The sequence below is a fragment of the Dermacentor andersoni genome, chromosome 4, assembly GCF_023375885.2.
Source record: "Dermacentor andersoni chromosome 4, qqDerAnde1_hic_scaffold, whole genome shotgun sequence".
Classification (NCBI taxonomy): domain Eukaryota; kingdom Metazoa; phylum Arthropoda; class Arachnida; order Ixodida; family Ixodidae; genus Dermacentor; species Dermacentor andersoni.
In genome coordinates, this window is record NC_092817.1 from 185,907,650 (window position 1) to 185,923,316 (window position 15,667).

At 43.8% G+C, this 15,667-nt stretch overlaps 1 protein-coding gene across 2 annotated transcripts in view; it reads left to right on the forward strand.

Annotated features, from left to right (window-relative positions):
* Window positions 1–12,416, forward strand: part of LOC126530603 (uncharacterized) — an 87,285-nt gene extending 74,869 nt beyond the window's left edge. Inside the window, exons 8-9 of one of the 2 annotated variants that reach the window (XM_050177864.3) lie at window positions 2,410–2,679; window positions 12,137–12,416. In XM_050177864.3, the coding sequence (XP_050033821.3) occupies window positions 2,410–2,679; window positions 12,137–12,285 (419 nt within the window). In that variant the 3' untranslated portion in view covers window positions 12,286–12,416. Of the gene's footprint in view, window positions 1–2,409; window positions 2,680–10,748; window positions 11,073–12,136 lie in introns of those variants that run through there. The other variant, XR_011893710.1, reaches the window with a different exon arrangement.
* Window positions 12,417–15,667: the final 3,251 nt, after the last annotated feature.

The following is a 15,667-nucleotide window of genomic DNA, read 5'->3' on the forward strand; positions in this document are numbered from 1 at the left end:
TGATCAAGAAACGCCTTAGATTAGATTAGAATTGGATGAGGCCTCTAACCCTACAGCTAGAATAGAAGTGGCAGAACTTTCGAAGTTAATCAACAAGCGTCAGACAGCTGACATAAGGAAGTATAATATGGGTAGAATTGAACATGCTCTCAGGAACGGAGGAAGCCTAAAAGCAGTGAAGAAGAAACTAGGAATTGGCAAGAATCAGATGTATGCGTTAAGAGACAAAGCCGGCGATATCATTACTAATATGGATGAAATAGTTCATGTGGCTGAGGAGTTCTATAGAGACTTATACAGCACCAATGGCACCCACGAAGATAATGGAAGAGAGAATAGTCTAGAGGAATTCGAAATCCCACAGGTAACGCCGGAAGAAGTAAAGAAAGCCTTGGGAGCTATGCAAAGGGGGAAGGCAGCTGGGGAGGATCAGGTAACAGCAGATTTGTTGAAGGATGGTGGGCAGATTGTTCTAGAGAAACTGGCCACCCTGTACACGCAATGCCTCATGACTTCGAGCGTACCCGAATCTTGGAAAAACGCTAACATAATCCTAATCCATAAGAAAGGGGACGCCAAAGACTTGAAAAATTATAGACCGATCAGTTTACTGTCCGTTGCCTACAAAGTATTTACTAAGGTAATTGCAAATAGAATCAGGAACACCTTAGACTTCCGTCAACCAAAGGACCAGGCAGGATTCCGTAAAGGCTACTCAACAATACACCATATTCACACTATCAATCAGGTGATAGAAAAATGTGCGGAATATAACCAACCTTTATATATAGCTTTCATTGATTACGAGAAAGCGGTTGATTCAGTCGAAACCTCAGCAGTCATGGAGGCATTGCGGAATCAGGGTGTAGACGAGCCGTATGTAAAAATACTGAAAGATATCTATAGCGGCTCCACAGCCACCGTAGTCCTCCATAAAGAAAGCAACAAAATCCCAATAAAGAAAGGCGTCAGGCAGGGAGATACGATCTCTCCAATGCTATTCACAGCGTGTTTACAGGAGGTATTCACAGACCTGGATTGGGAAGAATTGGGGATAAGAGTTAATGGAGAATACCTTAGTAACTTGCGATTCGCTGATGATATTGCCTTGCTTAGTAACTCAGGGGGCCAACTGCAATGCATGCTCACTGACCTGGAGAGGCAAAGCCGAAGGGTGGGTATAAAAATTAATCTGCAGAAAACTAAAGTAATGTTTAACAGTCTCGGAAGAGAACAGCAGTTTCCAATAGGTAGTGAGGCACTAGAAGTGGTAAGGGTCTACTTAGGACAGGTAGTGACTGCGGATCCGGATCATGAGACTGAAATAATCAGAAGAATAAGAATGGGCTGGGGTGCGTTTGGCAGGCATTCTCAGATCATGAACAGCAGGTTGCCATTATCCCTCAAGAGGAAAGTTTATAACAGCTGTGTCTTACCAGTACTTACGTACGGGGCAGAAACCTGGAGGCTTACGAAAAAGGTTCTACTTAAATTGAGGACGACGCAACGAGCGATGGAAAGAAGAATGATAGGTGTAACATTAAGGGATAAGAGAAGAGCAGATTGAGTGAGGGAACAAACGCGAGTTAATGATATCTTAGTTGAAATCAAGAAAAAGAAATGGGCATGGGCAGGACACGTAATGAGGAGGGAAGATAACCGATGGTCATTAAGAGTTACGGAATGGATTCCAAGGGAAGGAAAGCGTAGCAGAGGGCGGCAGAAGTTAGATGGGCGGACGAGATTAAGAAGTTTGCAGGGACAACATGGCCACAATTAGTACATGACCGGGGTAGTTGGAGAAGTATGGGAGAGGCCTTTGCCCTGCAGTGGGCATAACCAGGCTGATGATGATGATGATATAACGGCCTCTAAACTAACGAGCAGCTGGTCTGAGAAGTACAACATATCGCAACCACACCTTCCTTCCTTTTTCCCTTTCTTGTCTTACCCCATGTACGCGTGTGCTGAAGATATTTTCGATGACGGGGAAATGTAACTTACCGTTTGAGAATAGCTGAATAATTTCCTTATTGTTAGTTTTAGCGCAGTCATTACCTTTAGTTAAAATACCCTTAACACTCACGTAGACGGCGGTGCAGATTGATAGCGAATGGAAAAGCCATATATTGTAGTTCACATTATAAGAAAAAGGCCATGCAATAAGTAGAACAGGCAACCGCTTTATTATACGATTTCTAAAATGGCAGCCAATGGAAGAGAAGTGTAGTCGAGGACAGCAGAGAATCAGATGGTGTGATTAAATTAGCCAATTTGCGGGCACAACTTGGAATCAGCTAGCGCAATACAGCTGTGATTTAAGATCGCTAGGAAAAGCGTTAGTCCTGCAGTGGACATAATTATAGGACTTTGCTAAAGATGATACCAATCATGTACATTCAAATCCAGGAGACGCTGGATATTACGACGACGATGGAAGGGTGCACATAGTCCAGCGGCTGAAGGAGATGATCAAGTGCTTGGACAATCAGGTGGTGCCTGCTGAGATAGAAGAACTGGTCCTCCAAGAACACCGGCAGAACATCTCAGAAGTGGTCGTCGTAGGACTGACTCACGATGAGTACGGAGAAGCGCCAGCTGCTTTCGTCGTTCTCAGGGAACGAAGTTCGCAGCAATATGACCAAGAACTTGCGGAGAAGATAAAGACCACCGTTTCAGGTAGGTACACGCTGGCGCGATATGAATGTTTGCTTGCTTGCGCTAATCTGGAATATCTGTTGAGCATGGCCGTTCGTTAAAGCTATTGTTATTTCCGCTTCAATAACAACAGAAACCCTTCTATTCGCAAAAGAGATGTTAAAATATATTTACTTAGTGGGCTTAAATTAGTGCCACGTGTAAAATGCCCTAACTTTGTTTCTGTCAAAGCTCGATCTCTGCTTGCCGTCATACCATGCACAGCCGTTTTTAGCGTCATCTTGTTCACAGTGTCGCAATCATTGAGGAATACTTTCTGTTGTCATCGCATCACGCTTACAATCACGTGGAGCAAGGTGCACCACAAGATGTGTAGTTATTGTCTCTAAGGAAATTGAAATTGTATATTTATCTTTTCTGCGCTCGCTCTTCACCTTGCATAGCTTTAATATATCATAAAGAGCACTGAACTATAAGTTTCTTCCGCCTGCAAGGATCGCTACCTTAAGTGGTTGCCCATGTCAGTAAGCTATTCAAAGCGTTATAAAATGTCTCATGGCTTCCTAAAGGTTGTAGATGCGTGCAGGGAGAAAGAATCATGGCACGTGGCCACACGAAAAGATTCATGCGGCGTCGTTGAGGCATTGCAAACGTGTCACAGTCATACGATTTTTGGGCCACTTTATATCAAGATCACATACTTCGGTTTCATCGTTTCCTCCATTCTGAAGTGGCTCAAAGGACACAAGATCGCTGTACTTCATCATTAGGTTCAACAGATAACGAGGAAAACATACACTAGAGGAAGAAGAAATCTACTTAACTTTAACTTCTTGTAACCTTTAGAGAAAATAATCATGGAGGAATTAAGAGAATGCGTGCAACTAAGCCACTAGCCCTTGAGCAATATCAATTTAATTTGCCATTCAATTTTATTTTCCTTTGCAAGGAGAGATAAGACAAAAATATGTTAACACAGCTTGACGGATATCCTGCCCCCTATAGCAATACAGTAGGAGCAGAAGTCCAGTGATTGTATGCAGTACATAAACACGCACAAAAAGTAATACAAATGAATACGTACATATGAGAAAAAGATCTGCACTTATGATGTTAATTTCGCAAAACATTTTTTATGTAAAAGTTTAGCGGGTTATTTTTACAGTATGTCAGCGCATACAATTTTAAAAAGAGAAATAGAAAAATAGATAATAACACACGTAAGTTAGAGGCAGGTTTCCGTATACAAGAAAACTGTTGACAGCACATTTTAATGAAGTTCCTGGCATGGCAAGCATTGTCAGAGCTATCTTCGTTTAGCATCAGTTCTAGCATGTGGATTGCTTATTGTATTTCGTTTGCGGTAGTGGAAAAAAAAAAGAAATTCGTTGTGCCTTGCTGGTGTTGCTTGCGAATTTTTCTATAATCCAGGCAGTGAAATACTTACTTTGTAATTATTCTTTAATAAATCTTTGAAAATTATGAGCATTGTTTGATTGTATGATGAAAACAGGCAAAATATCGTAATTTATAAACAGGCTGGCACTGTGGGAGAAGTACGGCACATTTGCAGTGAAACGAAGAGCTTTTTTTTTTACTGAAGTAAGTGCGCTTTTGACAGATTGGTGACCGCCGTCGCTCACCAGATGGTGCTACAATGCTGTAAAATTAAGAGCACAAGCCAGTTATACAGAAGTATTTTAATTTTAACCGGAAGCATATGACTGGTACGCGAGATGGAAACCGAAGAAGTCATTTTCGATTTATTGTATTCTACGTGCTAATTCCACACCCAATTATTAGAAAAGACCAAACCCAAAGTATTTAGGCTATTTATATTTTCTATAAATTCATTGCCTAAGCTGCTATAAATACCCTTTAAGGTGTTTACCTTTCGGGGCAAACATAGCCATTTTAGTTTTAGAGGCGTTTATTTTTAAACGGTTTACACTACCCATTCTTTTAAGTTACTAGATGCCGTATGTACTTTCCATTATATCCCTCTTTTAGATGCACCCGTAAGGAAACTGTGGCATCATCTGCGCAAGAGATCATTCTGAAATCGCGAGCATTGCGTGGTAAATGATTTGCAGATAGCACGAACAGAAGCGGTCCCAGTATACTGACTTGTCGAATGCCAGCACGTATTTTCAATAAATATGAATCGTTTTCAACGCTTACGAACTGTTTTCTATTTGAAGAATAACATTTCAGAAGCTTTGTGCGGAATCCACAGGACAAGGTATTTTTCTAGTTTATAAATGAATAATCTCATAATTGCTAAGGTCAAAAGCCTTTCAAGAATGAACTAAATACCGACAATTGCTTCTTTGTCACTGACCGCTGGTAAAATAACTTCTTTATGCGTGAACCATGCTGAAAATCATGCAGTAAGTCATGCTTGTTTAAGTATGATAAGAGTTCAACGTGGAAAACTGTGTCTATGTCTTTGGAAAAGATGCGAGATATTAAAATTGGACGATGATTGTCTAACTCTTTCCCAACCACGGGATAAACTGGTGTTTCATGTAGGTTCTTTTTTTCTGAAGGAACTACTGCACTGAATATTTTGTGTAATATATGAGCGAAAAGCAGAATGAATGCGCTCTTCGGGCATAAAAATGTTATTAACGAGATATACGTCATAAAATATACAAATTGCCAGAATCCTGATTGTGGGATAAAATTAACTGAACAAAGTTTGTAAAGACGGGCTTGCAACTGCTAAGAAAAATATGCAACAAGAATTATGAGATATTCAAAGCGCATAGCGCTCTGATAGGCACTATCTCCGAAAAAAATGAAACTTTTTCATTCAGCAGGTATTCCACTACAAAAATTTAAGTGCAAGCGCTACAGTTGGGTGTGCCGGCTGCGGGTGCCGATGTTCCGGACTGGCTTGCGTGGCCGACGCTCATAGAGTGCGACGAAAAGGCAAGCACCCTCGGACTCGCTACTACTGCTCGATCTTCCGATAAAATCAGCCGCAGGCGCAGCGGTATCGCGAGATCTGCGACCTCTCGAAGCGCGCGAGCCGCACCCGGAGGCGGCTATCTTTGCTTTCTGCTTTGACGATTGCGTAACTTCACAGTGCGTTCAAAAATTAACGTCAGGCGGGGGAAAAGCGGACTGCTTAGAAAACAAAATATAGTTCTCCTTCACGTACGATGGCGCAGTGAGTCCGTGAGAGGCGCGGAAGGTTTCAAAAGCGACGCTTCAAACCATCGTTAGCGGGCTAACGATGCCCAATGGGCGCTGTACGGAAAGAGTTAACGCGTTCTTCTCGCCGCGCTTAAACATAATAACACAAGCAACTTGCATATGTTCAGAAAAAATGCCAGAACCTAAAATATGTTCTAAGAGTGTGTGACTAAAGGACATGTTATTGCAAGCACGAATTTCGCTGTTCCAGTTTGCGTACCATCTGCCTCCCTTATTTTACTATTTCCGATGCTATAATAGTATAGATATACTGCAGTAGGAGTAGTAAGCGCAAGAAAGAGGGCCTCCTATTTAGCTTTACCCTGTATGGTAACTTCGTAACTGGAGTTGCTTTGAGCTTGGGTAAACTGTTTAATCAAATAATTATTAAGGTCGATGCCTCGCACATTACCGTGTAGACCTTTGCCATCGGATTTAATGTTATCAGGCACAGTATTCGAGGTCGTGGGATACAATAAAGAATTTAGCTTTTTGCAAACCACATCTGAATGCTGTCTACTTTCCTCCGAAAAAAAGAATGGTTTGGTAATATTGGTCTCTGGTTGATTTGAATTTTCAGTTGTTTGTTCCTATATGAATTAAATTCTTTAAGAAATATGAGATCTCTCGTTTTCATAAATCCTGCATACAGCATGAGCTTGTATTTACTCATGACTAACGATTCGTGGCTAAGCCACGGTTTCGAAGTTTCTGAGGTTTTTTTTTTACCTCGATTAACAGGAAATATCTCTTAAATTTCTTTAAAAATGTTTATGAATCTAATATATGCGGTGTCACATGACCTTGCTTCGGAAACGCTGTTGCATGCTTGCTGTCCAATATCATCGCAAAAAGATGTAAGCCTTCGATTGATTTCTTAGTTTCTGAATGTAATTTTCTGGAACCTCTGGAACCCTACTGCGGTAACTGTGTCTATTTTTCGCAGTAAGCATAACAATTCCAAGATGATCGCTAATATGTGTACTGATGGTATCAGCCTCCAAAAGCGCGGTATCAACGTTTGTTAGAAATACGTCTTGCAGCGATGCGGTTTATTCAGTGATCCTTGGGTGCGATCTTGTACGCGTTCCAAAATCGAACGGAGGCGGTCCGTTCTTTACGTCACGAAATAGGCAGTCCGTTCCGTTGCGTTTGTCCGATAGCAGACGACACGGACTCATTGACAGCACATATCACGTCACAATTGACGTCACGGCGTTCGTCACGGTTAAAATTGACCAATCGTGTGTGGCTCGGTGGAACGGACCGCCTCCTTTCTATTTTGGAACGCATACAAGATCGCACCCCTTGTGGCTTGGGCTACTACACTTACGAAACCGTTTGGAGTTCAAAGGCAACTGGTTTCCCTTTGTATGTGACTAAATGATTTCTCCATGTATGTAACTTTGTTGCCCTGTGTCTCGCTCTGTTAGTATACTGTGAACCTCTAACAAGAAGGCCATATCAATACGTGCTGCACATAATTCAGGAACGTAGGCCCACGGCAGGCGTACTTGCTGTAGGGTTGTTTGCCTATCTGCACAGCCTCGCACGCCGCTCATGGTTAGGCTGATTGGTGCAAGTAAATGTTATCAGTATATTATGATTAAGGTTATTGAATCTTATAGTTCTTTCACTCTATTATATAGCAATCATCAAGATTTCCTAAGCTACGCATGTGTTTAAATGGTATTAGTTCAGCGTTATTGCATGTTAATGGGAGTAGTCTCAAGCTAGATTACTCAGCCAAAGTAAGAAAGTAAAAAAAGAAGAATTAAGGTACATTACTATCTGCTATTACCAAACATATTCTATTTGCGAAATTTTATGCACGCTTCAATTGCCTGCAATTCAACGCTTAAAAGTGTAAAAACTGTTTTCTTGTTGTCGAAAGACTGCTTCAATATCAATAGCAAGCTGCACTCATTTATTTTGAAAGTGTTAAGCAATGACTACATCTCCAAACTAATCAATGCGATTTTTTTTTCACGAACAAAGTTAAGATTTTTTTCTCGCTCTCATTAACAGCGATGGAATGAAACTGTTCATCTTCATAAGCTTGAGGATCCAATCATTGTGGAGTTTGCCCTGAGCATGTTTCCGATTCTATCGTGTGCGTGTTTGTGTCAAGTTCTGATGTTGTAATCGCAGTGATGTACGTATTCTTTAGATATGTTGCAACGATGTAATTCATTCAGCTTTGTTTTGAAATCTACAAGATGCGGCCACGCAGTAGCGAACACATTAATGAGCGAAAAATACGGATTCAGTGCACATGTTGGAGCCTACGCGAATGAAGTTTTTGTCAAGTGGTAAGTTAAATGTTGTTACATTAACTGCGATATAAACATTTGTCCTTACTTTCAACAACCCAACGTGTCATCTGTTGTAAGGCTTGTTTATGCACAGCATAGATCAGTACCTTAATGCCATGTAATTTTATGCACTACACTTCACAAACTATCCCAAAATGCAAACGGCAGTTAATGTGGACGCGCACTGCGAGACATCAACGCAATCATGTTTGTTGAGGGAGGCATGGTGAGAGTTATAGGCATAGGAATGAATGAGACGTGCTTATGTAATGATTTGTTTATTCATTTATAGACCTCACAGGCTGCAAAGCTGGAGTGTCAGGTGAGGGGGGAATTAAAAAATACTTACAAAGGAAGAGCACAACCTTATATAATACTGTACAAACAATTACAGAAAAAAGAATGGCAAGGCTCTTTAACAGAAGTTAAGCGGGAATGAAGAGAAAGAAAATGAAAGCCCTTCCACTAATGTGAAGAGGGGTGCAAGCGAAGCTCGGGATCCGCGGCTCTTCGTGGTCGTAAGGCATCGACTTCGCGCTCCATCACGGCGATGTCGGCCCGTCGACGACCTGCCCTTTCTCGAGCGAGTTCCCGGCGGCGTTCATCAAACACCGCGTGTTCGTCTGAACGCACGATGGGCGGGCCGCTCCTGCTGCCGTTCCTTCAACGCAGCCTGCTCTTCGGCAGAACAAACCAAATGCGGCCTCCCCATCTGACTGCCGGGCCAGGACTGGCGGGAAACGGCGGGTGCGAAGCTAGATAAACACGCGATCATTCCCTTTCGTTCCTCTGGAGAGAGGGGACGCCTGTGACAGGCTCGCGCCTCGAACTGCATCTACTTCTTCATGCATGTAAAACCCCGCTTTAAAGGGCACGTGTGATAAACCAGGAGTGGCTGAATGAGCACGGTGATCTCGCAACCCGGAGGTCATTGGTTCGAGTCCGTACGTGGCCCAACAAGCAATTTTTATTTTCGCTCGCAAGGCTTCAGTATTTGTGTACAGCAACACCAATACGACCCCGACACGAGTGAGGCAATACAAGCTTCGCTTGCAAAGGACAGCCGCTTTGAAATGAGTTGCAAGGCCTATATAGCATCATCCCCATGTCCTCATGTCGAACACCTGAACAGTATAGTTCACGGGCTCGACCACCGAGGCAAGCCTCACACATTGTAATGGCTACCCAGACGCGTGAAACACACACTGCTTTCAGCCATACTACCCTCGCCTTGCACGAACGTGCATATATGCCGTTTGGAAGAACTTCATTTTACTTCTGTTCTTTTGGGGAAAGTTCAAACCGGTAGCTTGGAGGATTGGCTTGGTAAATACAGGTAGTTGTTGTACAGATAAAGTATAGCTGCAGCTATCGCAATAGTGAAGGGTTTCGGCAAGTTAACGGGAAGCCTGTTAAACTGGGGACCCCGGTCACTTTCGCCGACGTTAAGTTGCTGACAACACCCGTTAAATACCTAGGCGTCCCGCTGGAATATTACAAAAAGAACGATTAGTACTGGCAAGAGTAAACAAAAGAAACATAGATAAAAGCGAACAGGTGGAAAGGTTGCATCTGTCAATGTTCGCAAGAGCTACAGTTTGCAATCTATTTTTGTTGCATAACTCTTGTATGTAATGCAGGTGTTGCATTGTTCAAGTGTAAATATAGAGAAGTTACACCGCGTCTTCACAGCATTTGTGTGCGCTTCGAATTGGGAACGATGCAGTAGAACGAATTTCTTCAGACTAGTCAGAGACGGTGGTTTGGGAATGATGCACCTCTTTATATGACAGGTCATAAACCGGTTTTTATTTTGCCGCGACCTAAGCGATCCTTTTTTGCGCACGGTGCAAGAACACACCTGTGTTAGTTGCACCAAACTGCAGAAGAGCGACCCTTTCCGCGGTTTTGTGCGAAAAGGGCGTTCTAGCGGAACATTGCGCCGAGGTTCCGCTAGAGCATTCACAAAAGCGAAACCTTTCTTCCGTCGATGCTTCCCAGCTAGCAAAACTGAAATCCAAGCAACACGCCATCATCATCATTATCATAGAAGGAAGCAGAGGCCCGTCCATGGAGTTTCTCACTCTACCGTGAGAAACTATGAGCCCGTCAAAGTTATCCGATTCTCGTCACTAGCGCATTGTTCACTGACAGACGTACAATGTAATGCCGCTGTACCGACTTGCTGGCGCTTTATTTTAGTGTTGATCGAACCCGCTTGGTAGCACGGCGTTTTCCGGAGGAGCATGTCACATTGTAGGATTGAACGTAAACTTCTGCGATGTGTATGGATGATAGTGGGACTTCGCAAGGGAGCCGTCTCGATCAGAATTGCACGTGGGGAATAGTTTAGCTGGTATTGGCGAATGTGGTACACGGCGAGAGTCCCCACTTTGATTGGTGCCGTCATGTTTGTTGATGTGGAACTTTTGCGTCGCACTTGTATCGCTGCACGATTTCGATTAAATAGCGTCACCGGCGCAAACGCAAGAACCGTACTTGCGTCTCGCGCACGCGCAGTGGCCCTGACGATTTTGACGATTCGTCAGGGCCCTTCGCAGTGGCCCTGACGAATCTCCCCACCACCTCGCGCCGCGCTCGTAATCTGAGCCAGGCGCCCGCATTGTTCCCCAGGTAATGGCTTGTCCCTAGCTAGCCGCCGTTCTCCTCATCTTCCTCGACGTCGATGCTGCTGCAAATAAAAAAAAACAAGAGCGTGGCTCCCAGAAAAGTGGAGACTTCGAGGGTATTAACGGTAGGGTAACAAGCAATGTCACTGAAGCTACTATTTCGACAAGGGCCCAGACGAAGACAAGTCCCATCATCGAATCACAGGTTTCATTCACGTCCTTTGTTCTACCGGAGTGTTTCCTACCGAGGATACCTGGCGTTGTTTGGGTAAATGTCGATGCATTTCCTGGTGCATTCTGATGAACTTCCCTTTTCCCTGGTGACGTATGATGCCGGCGCATGTGTAGTGCTCAGAAACTGAAACGCGACACTTGAAGCGCGTGGCTGTCGTGCACTTCTTGCGCCACCTGCGGGCACTGGAAACACTGAGCGGATGCATTTTGCTGTCATATGCAAAGCTAGAGTATGTGCGATGCATTTTGACTGCACTCGGCTAGTCAGCAATCACCCAGCACTCATCGGTAACGCAAGAAGGCAAGCCACCATGCTGTCTGAGTATCGAGTTTCAATCGTTGAGTACTGCATGCACGTAGTAATGTTTACAGCACATCCATTATGGTGAATTTTGCAATCGTTTTGGTGGGACAGTAAATGCTGGCGTGCTCGGTATCTAATGTCAATCAAAACAAAACCAGCAACGGGATCGGTGTCAATGTCCCGAATTTTGAAATGACTTCAAACGAAATTATAAACGAAAAGTTTCCTTCCGTACTTCTGCTTGAATAGATAGGAGCTTCTTTGAGCATTCTTTTTCGTTTTGAATTGAACCACTAATCCCATAATTTTTGTTTCTCAGATCTATTTTTACTGAGTCAGAGGTAAAGTGACAGTTTGAACAGCTGTGGCCATGAATGTTGACATCGTCGGAAGTGTCAATTGTCGATGAAAAAGTAACGCGGCCTTCGTGCGAGCCGTGATGCGGTCGTGTAATCACGGCATCTGTGAGACACGCGTAGAAAGAATGTTAGTTTGTTGATCTTTTCAAAAATCTTGACCTATCCACGTGACTACATATACTTGAAGGTGTTTTAGTTAGGTGACCATGCCCCTGTCACTTAAGCTATCGAGATATAGCTTTACCGCGGACTTCTCGGCTATCGGGTACATATATCATGAAGATATTAGTAACTGAAACCAATCAAATTGAAAATATTTTCCTGAGCCCTCAGCGTTCACGAGCTCAGAGAATGGTAGTCGCTGCTCTCAGCTGAAGAAAACAAACGTCCGGTCCTTGAAACTTATGCGTCACTTTTTTCTTTCCTTCCTGGCAGATCACCTCGCTGTGCACAAGCACCTCCACGGCGGCGTGTTTTTCATGGAGTCCCTACCGAGGACGGAAACCGGAAAAGTCAGCCGTAAAGCTCTGGTGGAAGAAGGTGCACGAATAGCTTTTCGGTGTGGCACCACACACTGCGTGTGACTACAGAGATCGTATTCCCCACAGCAGAAGCCATCGTCGGACACACGCCGACTTATGAATTGCGCCAAAGAGCCATTTCAGTATTATTCAAATGTAACCTCCATTCCCTTTAGTAAGGTTTTTCTTTCTCCGCCGAGTTCTTCTTTCTTGGTGTTTTCGTTCGTTCTCGGCTTTCAATAAGCCGCTTAACTGTTCTCTGCTTCGGTATTCCGGGACTAACGATGCTGGATGTCAATAACTTGAACTGAATTTATTTACAGATAGACATTAGCGGTTACAAAACGGCTTCACATTTACGAATGCGGCTGAGCAAGGCCTCGGAGCCGTCCGTCTCTCCGATCGGGCACCTGACGAGATCGGTCCGTCGTCTCCCAAGTCTCAGATCACCATGCCCGCTCAGCCGCGCACATTCTCACCCCCAGCCGCGGGACCATGTGTCCGGCCGCCGCTCGGACCGCCCGCGCCGCCTCGGCCCGACCCAAACACTCCCTAAAGACTCCCTTCTCCAGGTGGCGCTACAGCGGCTAGCTGCGCGATTTATGGCGCTCGCCCGAACCAGTGCATGCACGAGAGCCCCTGCCGCTCCATTTTTCGCCGAACAGCGTCCGGCCACCGCCTTCCCTAAGCCGGCGTTCTCTGGAAGCGGCCCAGCTGCAAGCCAACAGCACAGCAATGCATTGCAACACATACACAAACACAGAGTGGACCGCAGAGAAGTCGAGCAAGCACGCACTTCAACCAAACAAAAAGAATGCACACGTGAGCTTAACCAAGGCGAACACACACAACGACCTTACATCTTTCTTTTCTTTTTCTTTTCTTTAGGTATATTTTACTAGCTCTGAGATAATGGAAGTGCTGAAATTCACCGTGGCATGAGCAATTGACGCGAAAAAGTACCAAAAACGAAGTATAATTTACTGCGCGAAGTAACAATGTCTTTATAGGAGACCTCTGCTTGAGCGTCACGCTGTCGTTTTGCTGTTTCGTCCATCTTCCATCTGTTCAAGTCATCTGAAGGAGTGCCACTTTATAGGGACATAAAAGCAAACAAGTATATCCTACGCAAGCGATGGGATGCGTGTTAGAAGTTACACTGACTGAGTTTATTGCGCTTAAAGTGCGTCCCATGGGTAGGCGAACATATACGATAACAAGCTGTGGCAATTCTTAGGAATGAAGTTTTCATCTTTCGCGTCGCCCCGTCGGTGTTTCCGCACGTCTTATAAACGTACTCTTGTATAAGTGCCGTGTGCGCCCACGTCGGTTGCAATGATGTGCCGCATGTCCCCAGATGTGTTTCGAATGTTAAGCTCATGTCAAGACATACGTAAACTAATGGCGAAGCCTCGCCGCGCGCATATCGGCGTTCTTGCCAGGCGGCGTTCCCGTGGCGGTGGGGTCCGGAGACAGTGTTTACGCCGTCGAGCATACGTGTGTAACGGCCACGTCGCCGCGAGAGTGCGTTTCTGCGGCATGTCCGGGGTTAGTGGCTCGCGGGGCGATTAATGTGTTCGCGCGACGGCTGTACAGGGGCGTGTGGACCCCGAGCAAGCGGGCCATGTGTGGCGTTCGTTTGAGTGATGTTGGTGTGTGTGTTCCGAAAACCGGACTAGTAAAGGGGGCGGTCACAGCGTACATTGTTGATGGTCCGTCTACTGTAAAATAAAACTGATTGGCAGAATGTGAGCGAAGAGCCCTAAAATAAGGGTACCGCCCCAATTCGTAAGGCTATTTAGGAGAGGGGGAGGAGCGAGTGAGCCGATGATCGACCGCCGCTAGTCGATGTATACGACTTTGTCTTGATAAACCTACGTATTTCTAAGTTGGCCTCCCTGAGTACAAACTGTCGCCTCCTTGAAAAGTTGACTCCTTGAATATTCGTCTGCCTGGAAGGCATGGAACAGAAGAAACTTGACTGCTGCCAGTTAGTGTATAAGCATTCAGTTTGACATGTGGCGCTGTAGTTTGTAATTTCCTTCTCAAGATTTATAGCTTTCGCTCACATTTCTGACATAGGGCTCAGATATGTGGCTCCCAATTAAGGTTAAAGGTTAAGTTCAATACTCAAGTATTTTGCCTGAATACTTTCATTGACTTTACTGCGTCCACCTGTATATGTAAAGTTAAGGGGAATTTTTTTTATTTGCAAATGAGGTGCAATGGATCTTTGATGTGTTTAATATTCCATGCCCCAAGTGTTGCACAAAGAGTAGATTGTCTGCAGTGAATTGCTAGGTTCTATTTGATCAGCTGAGTTATGTGTGGCTGTCTAGACAACACAGTCATCAGCGAACAGTCGTGTCTATAGACGGGGATCTTAATGGTAAACTGGATGTCGTTAATATACAAGAGGAACAGTGGTGCAAGAACTAGCCCCTGAGTACTCCAGAGTTAGCATCAGCTTGCTGTGGAAAATGATTCTCGACTGCTGCATACTGTTTCGGATTTTTTAGAAAATTGAAAATCCATGATATTTTGTTCCGAACACCAAAAACCATTAGTTTTGCGATTCCATCCTGATGCGAAACCACGTCGAATGCCTTAGAGAAGTCTAAAAATTTTAAGCTAATAGGACATCTTCGTTAATTGTGTTAGCTGTGTCATTCCTTAATTCAGCAAATTGAATTATAGTTGAAAGACCTGATGTAAAGCCATGCTGTTGCTGGCAGATTAGTTCGTTTGCTTCTAGGTGAGCTATTACTGCCATAAATATTATATGTCCAATTATTTTTCAGCATGAGCTTGTTAGTCATACTGGGCGGTAGTCCTGTAAATCTATTTTTGAAGCTGTTTTGTATATTGGCATTACTTTGGCACAGTGCGAATTGAGTGGTAACAATGATGTTTAAAGAGAAGTGTGAATATATTAAATAGATTTTTAGATACCGAAATTGAGTGTAGACGTAAGAATGATTTAGTTACGACTTCAGGACCAGTGGATTTCTTTAAATCAAGTTTATGTGGAAGAGATAGTATGCCCTCTTCACTTACGGTTAGTTCTACCATGGGTACCTTCAAGGCGTAAGGTTTTAGTACCGCTTTGATAGTATATTTTGTAAAAACCGATTGGAAAGCATCATTTATATCATTAGCAATATCCTCGGAATCGCTGATAACTTTATCTGAAGTATTAATTTGTGAGATGGTTTCCCTACCATCTCACAAAGATCACCAGAATTTCTGGTGGTTGTGCGTCATAAATGAAAATAAAGCAGTGCTAAAGAAACAGGTTTTTGCTTCTGAAATCTTCAGTTTCAGAGTAGTGTTCAGATTATCTGTGTTGCTCTTAGTTCCCTTCCTCCGCCATCATTTTATTCTCATTTTTAATTCTACTATTTCACAAGTTATGCATGGGTAATCTTGATTAATGCGTTTATTG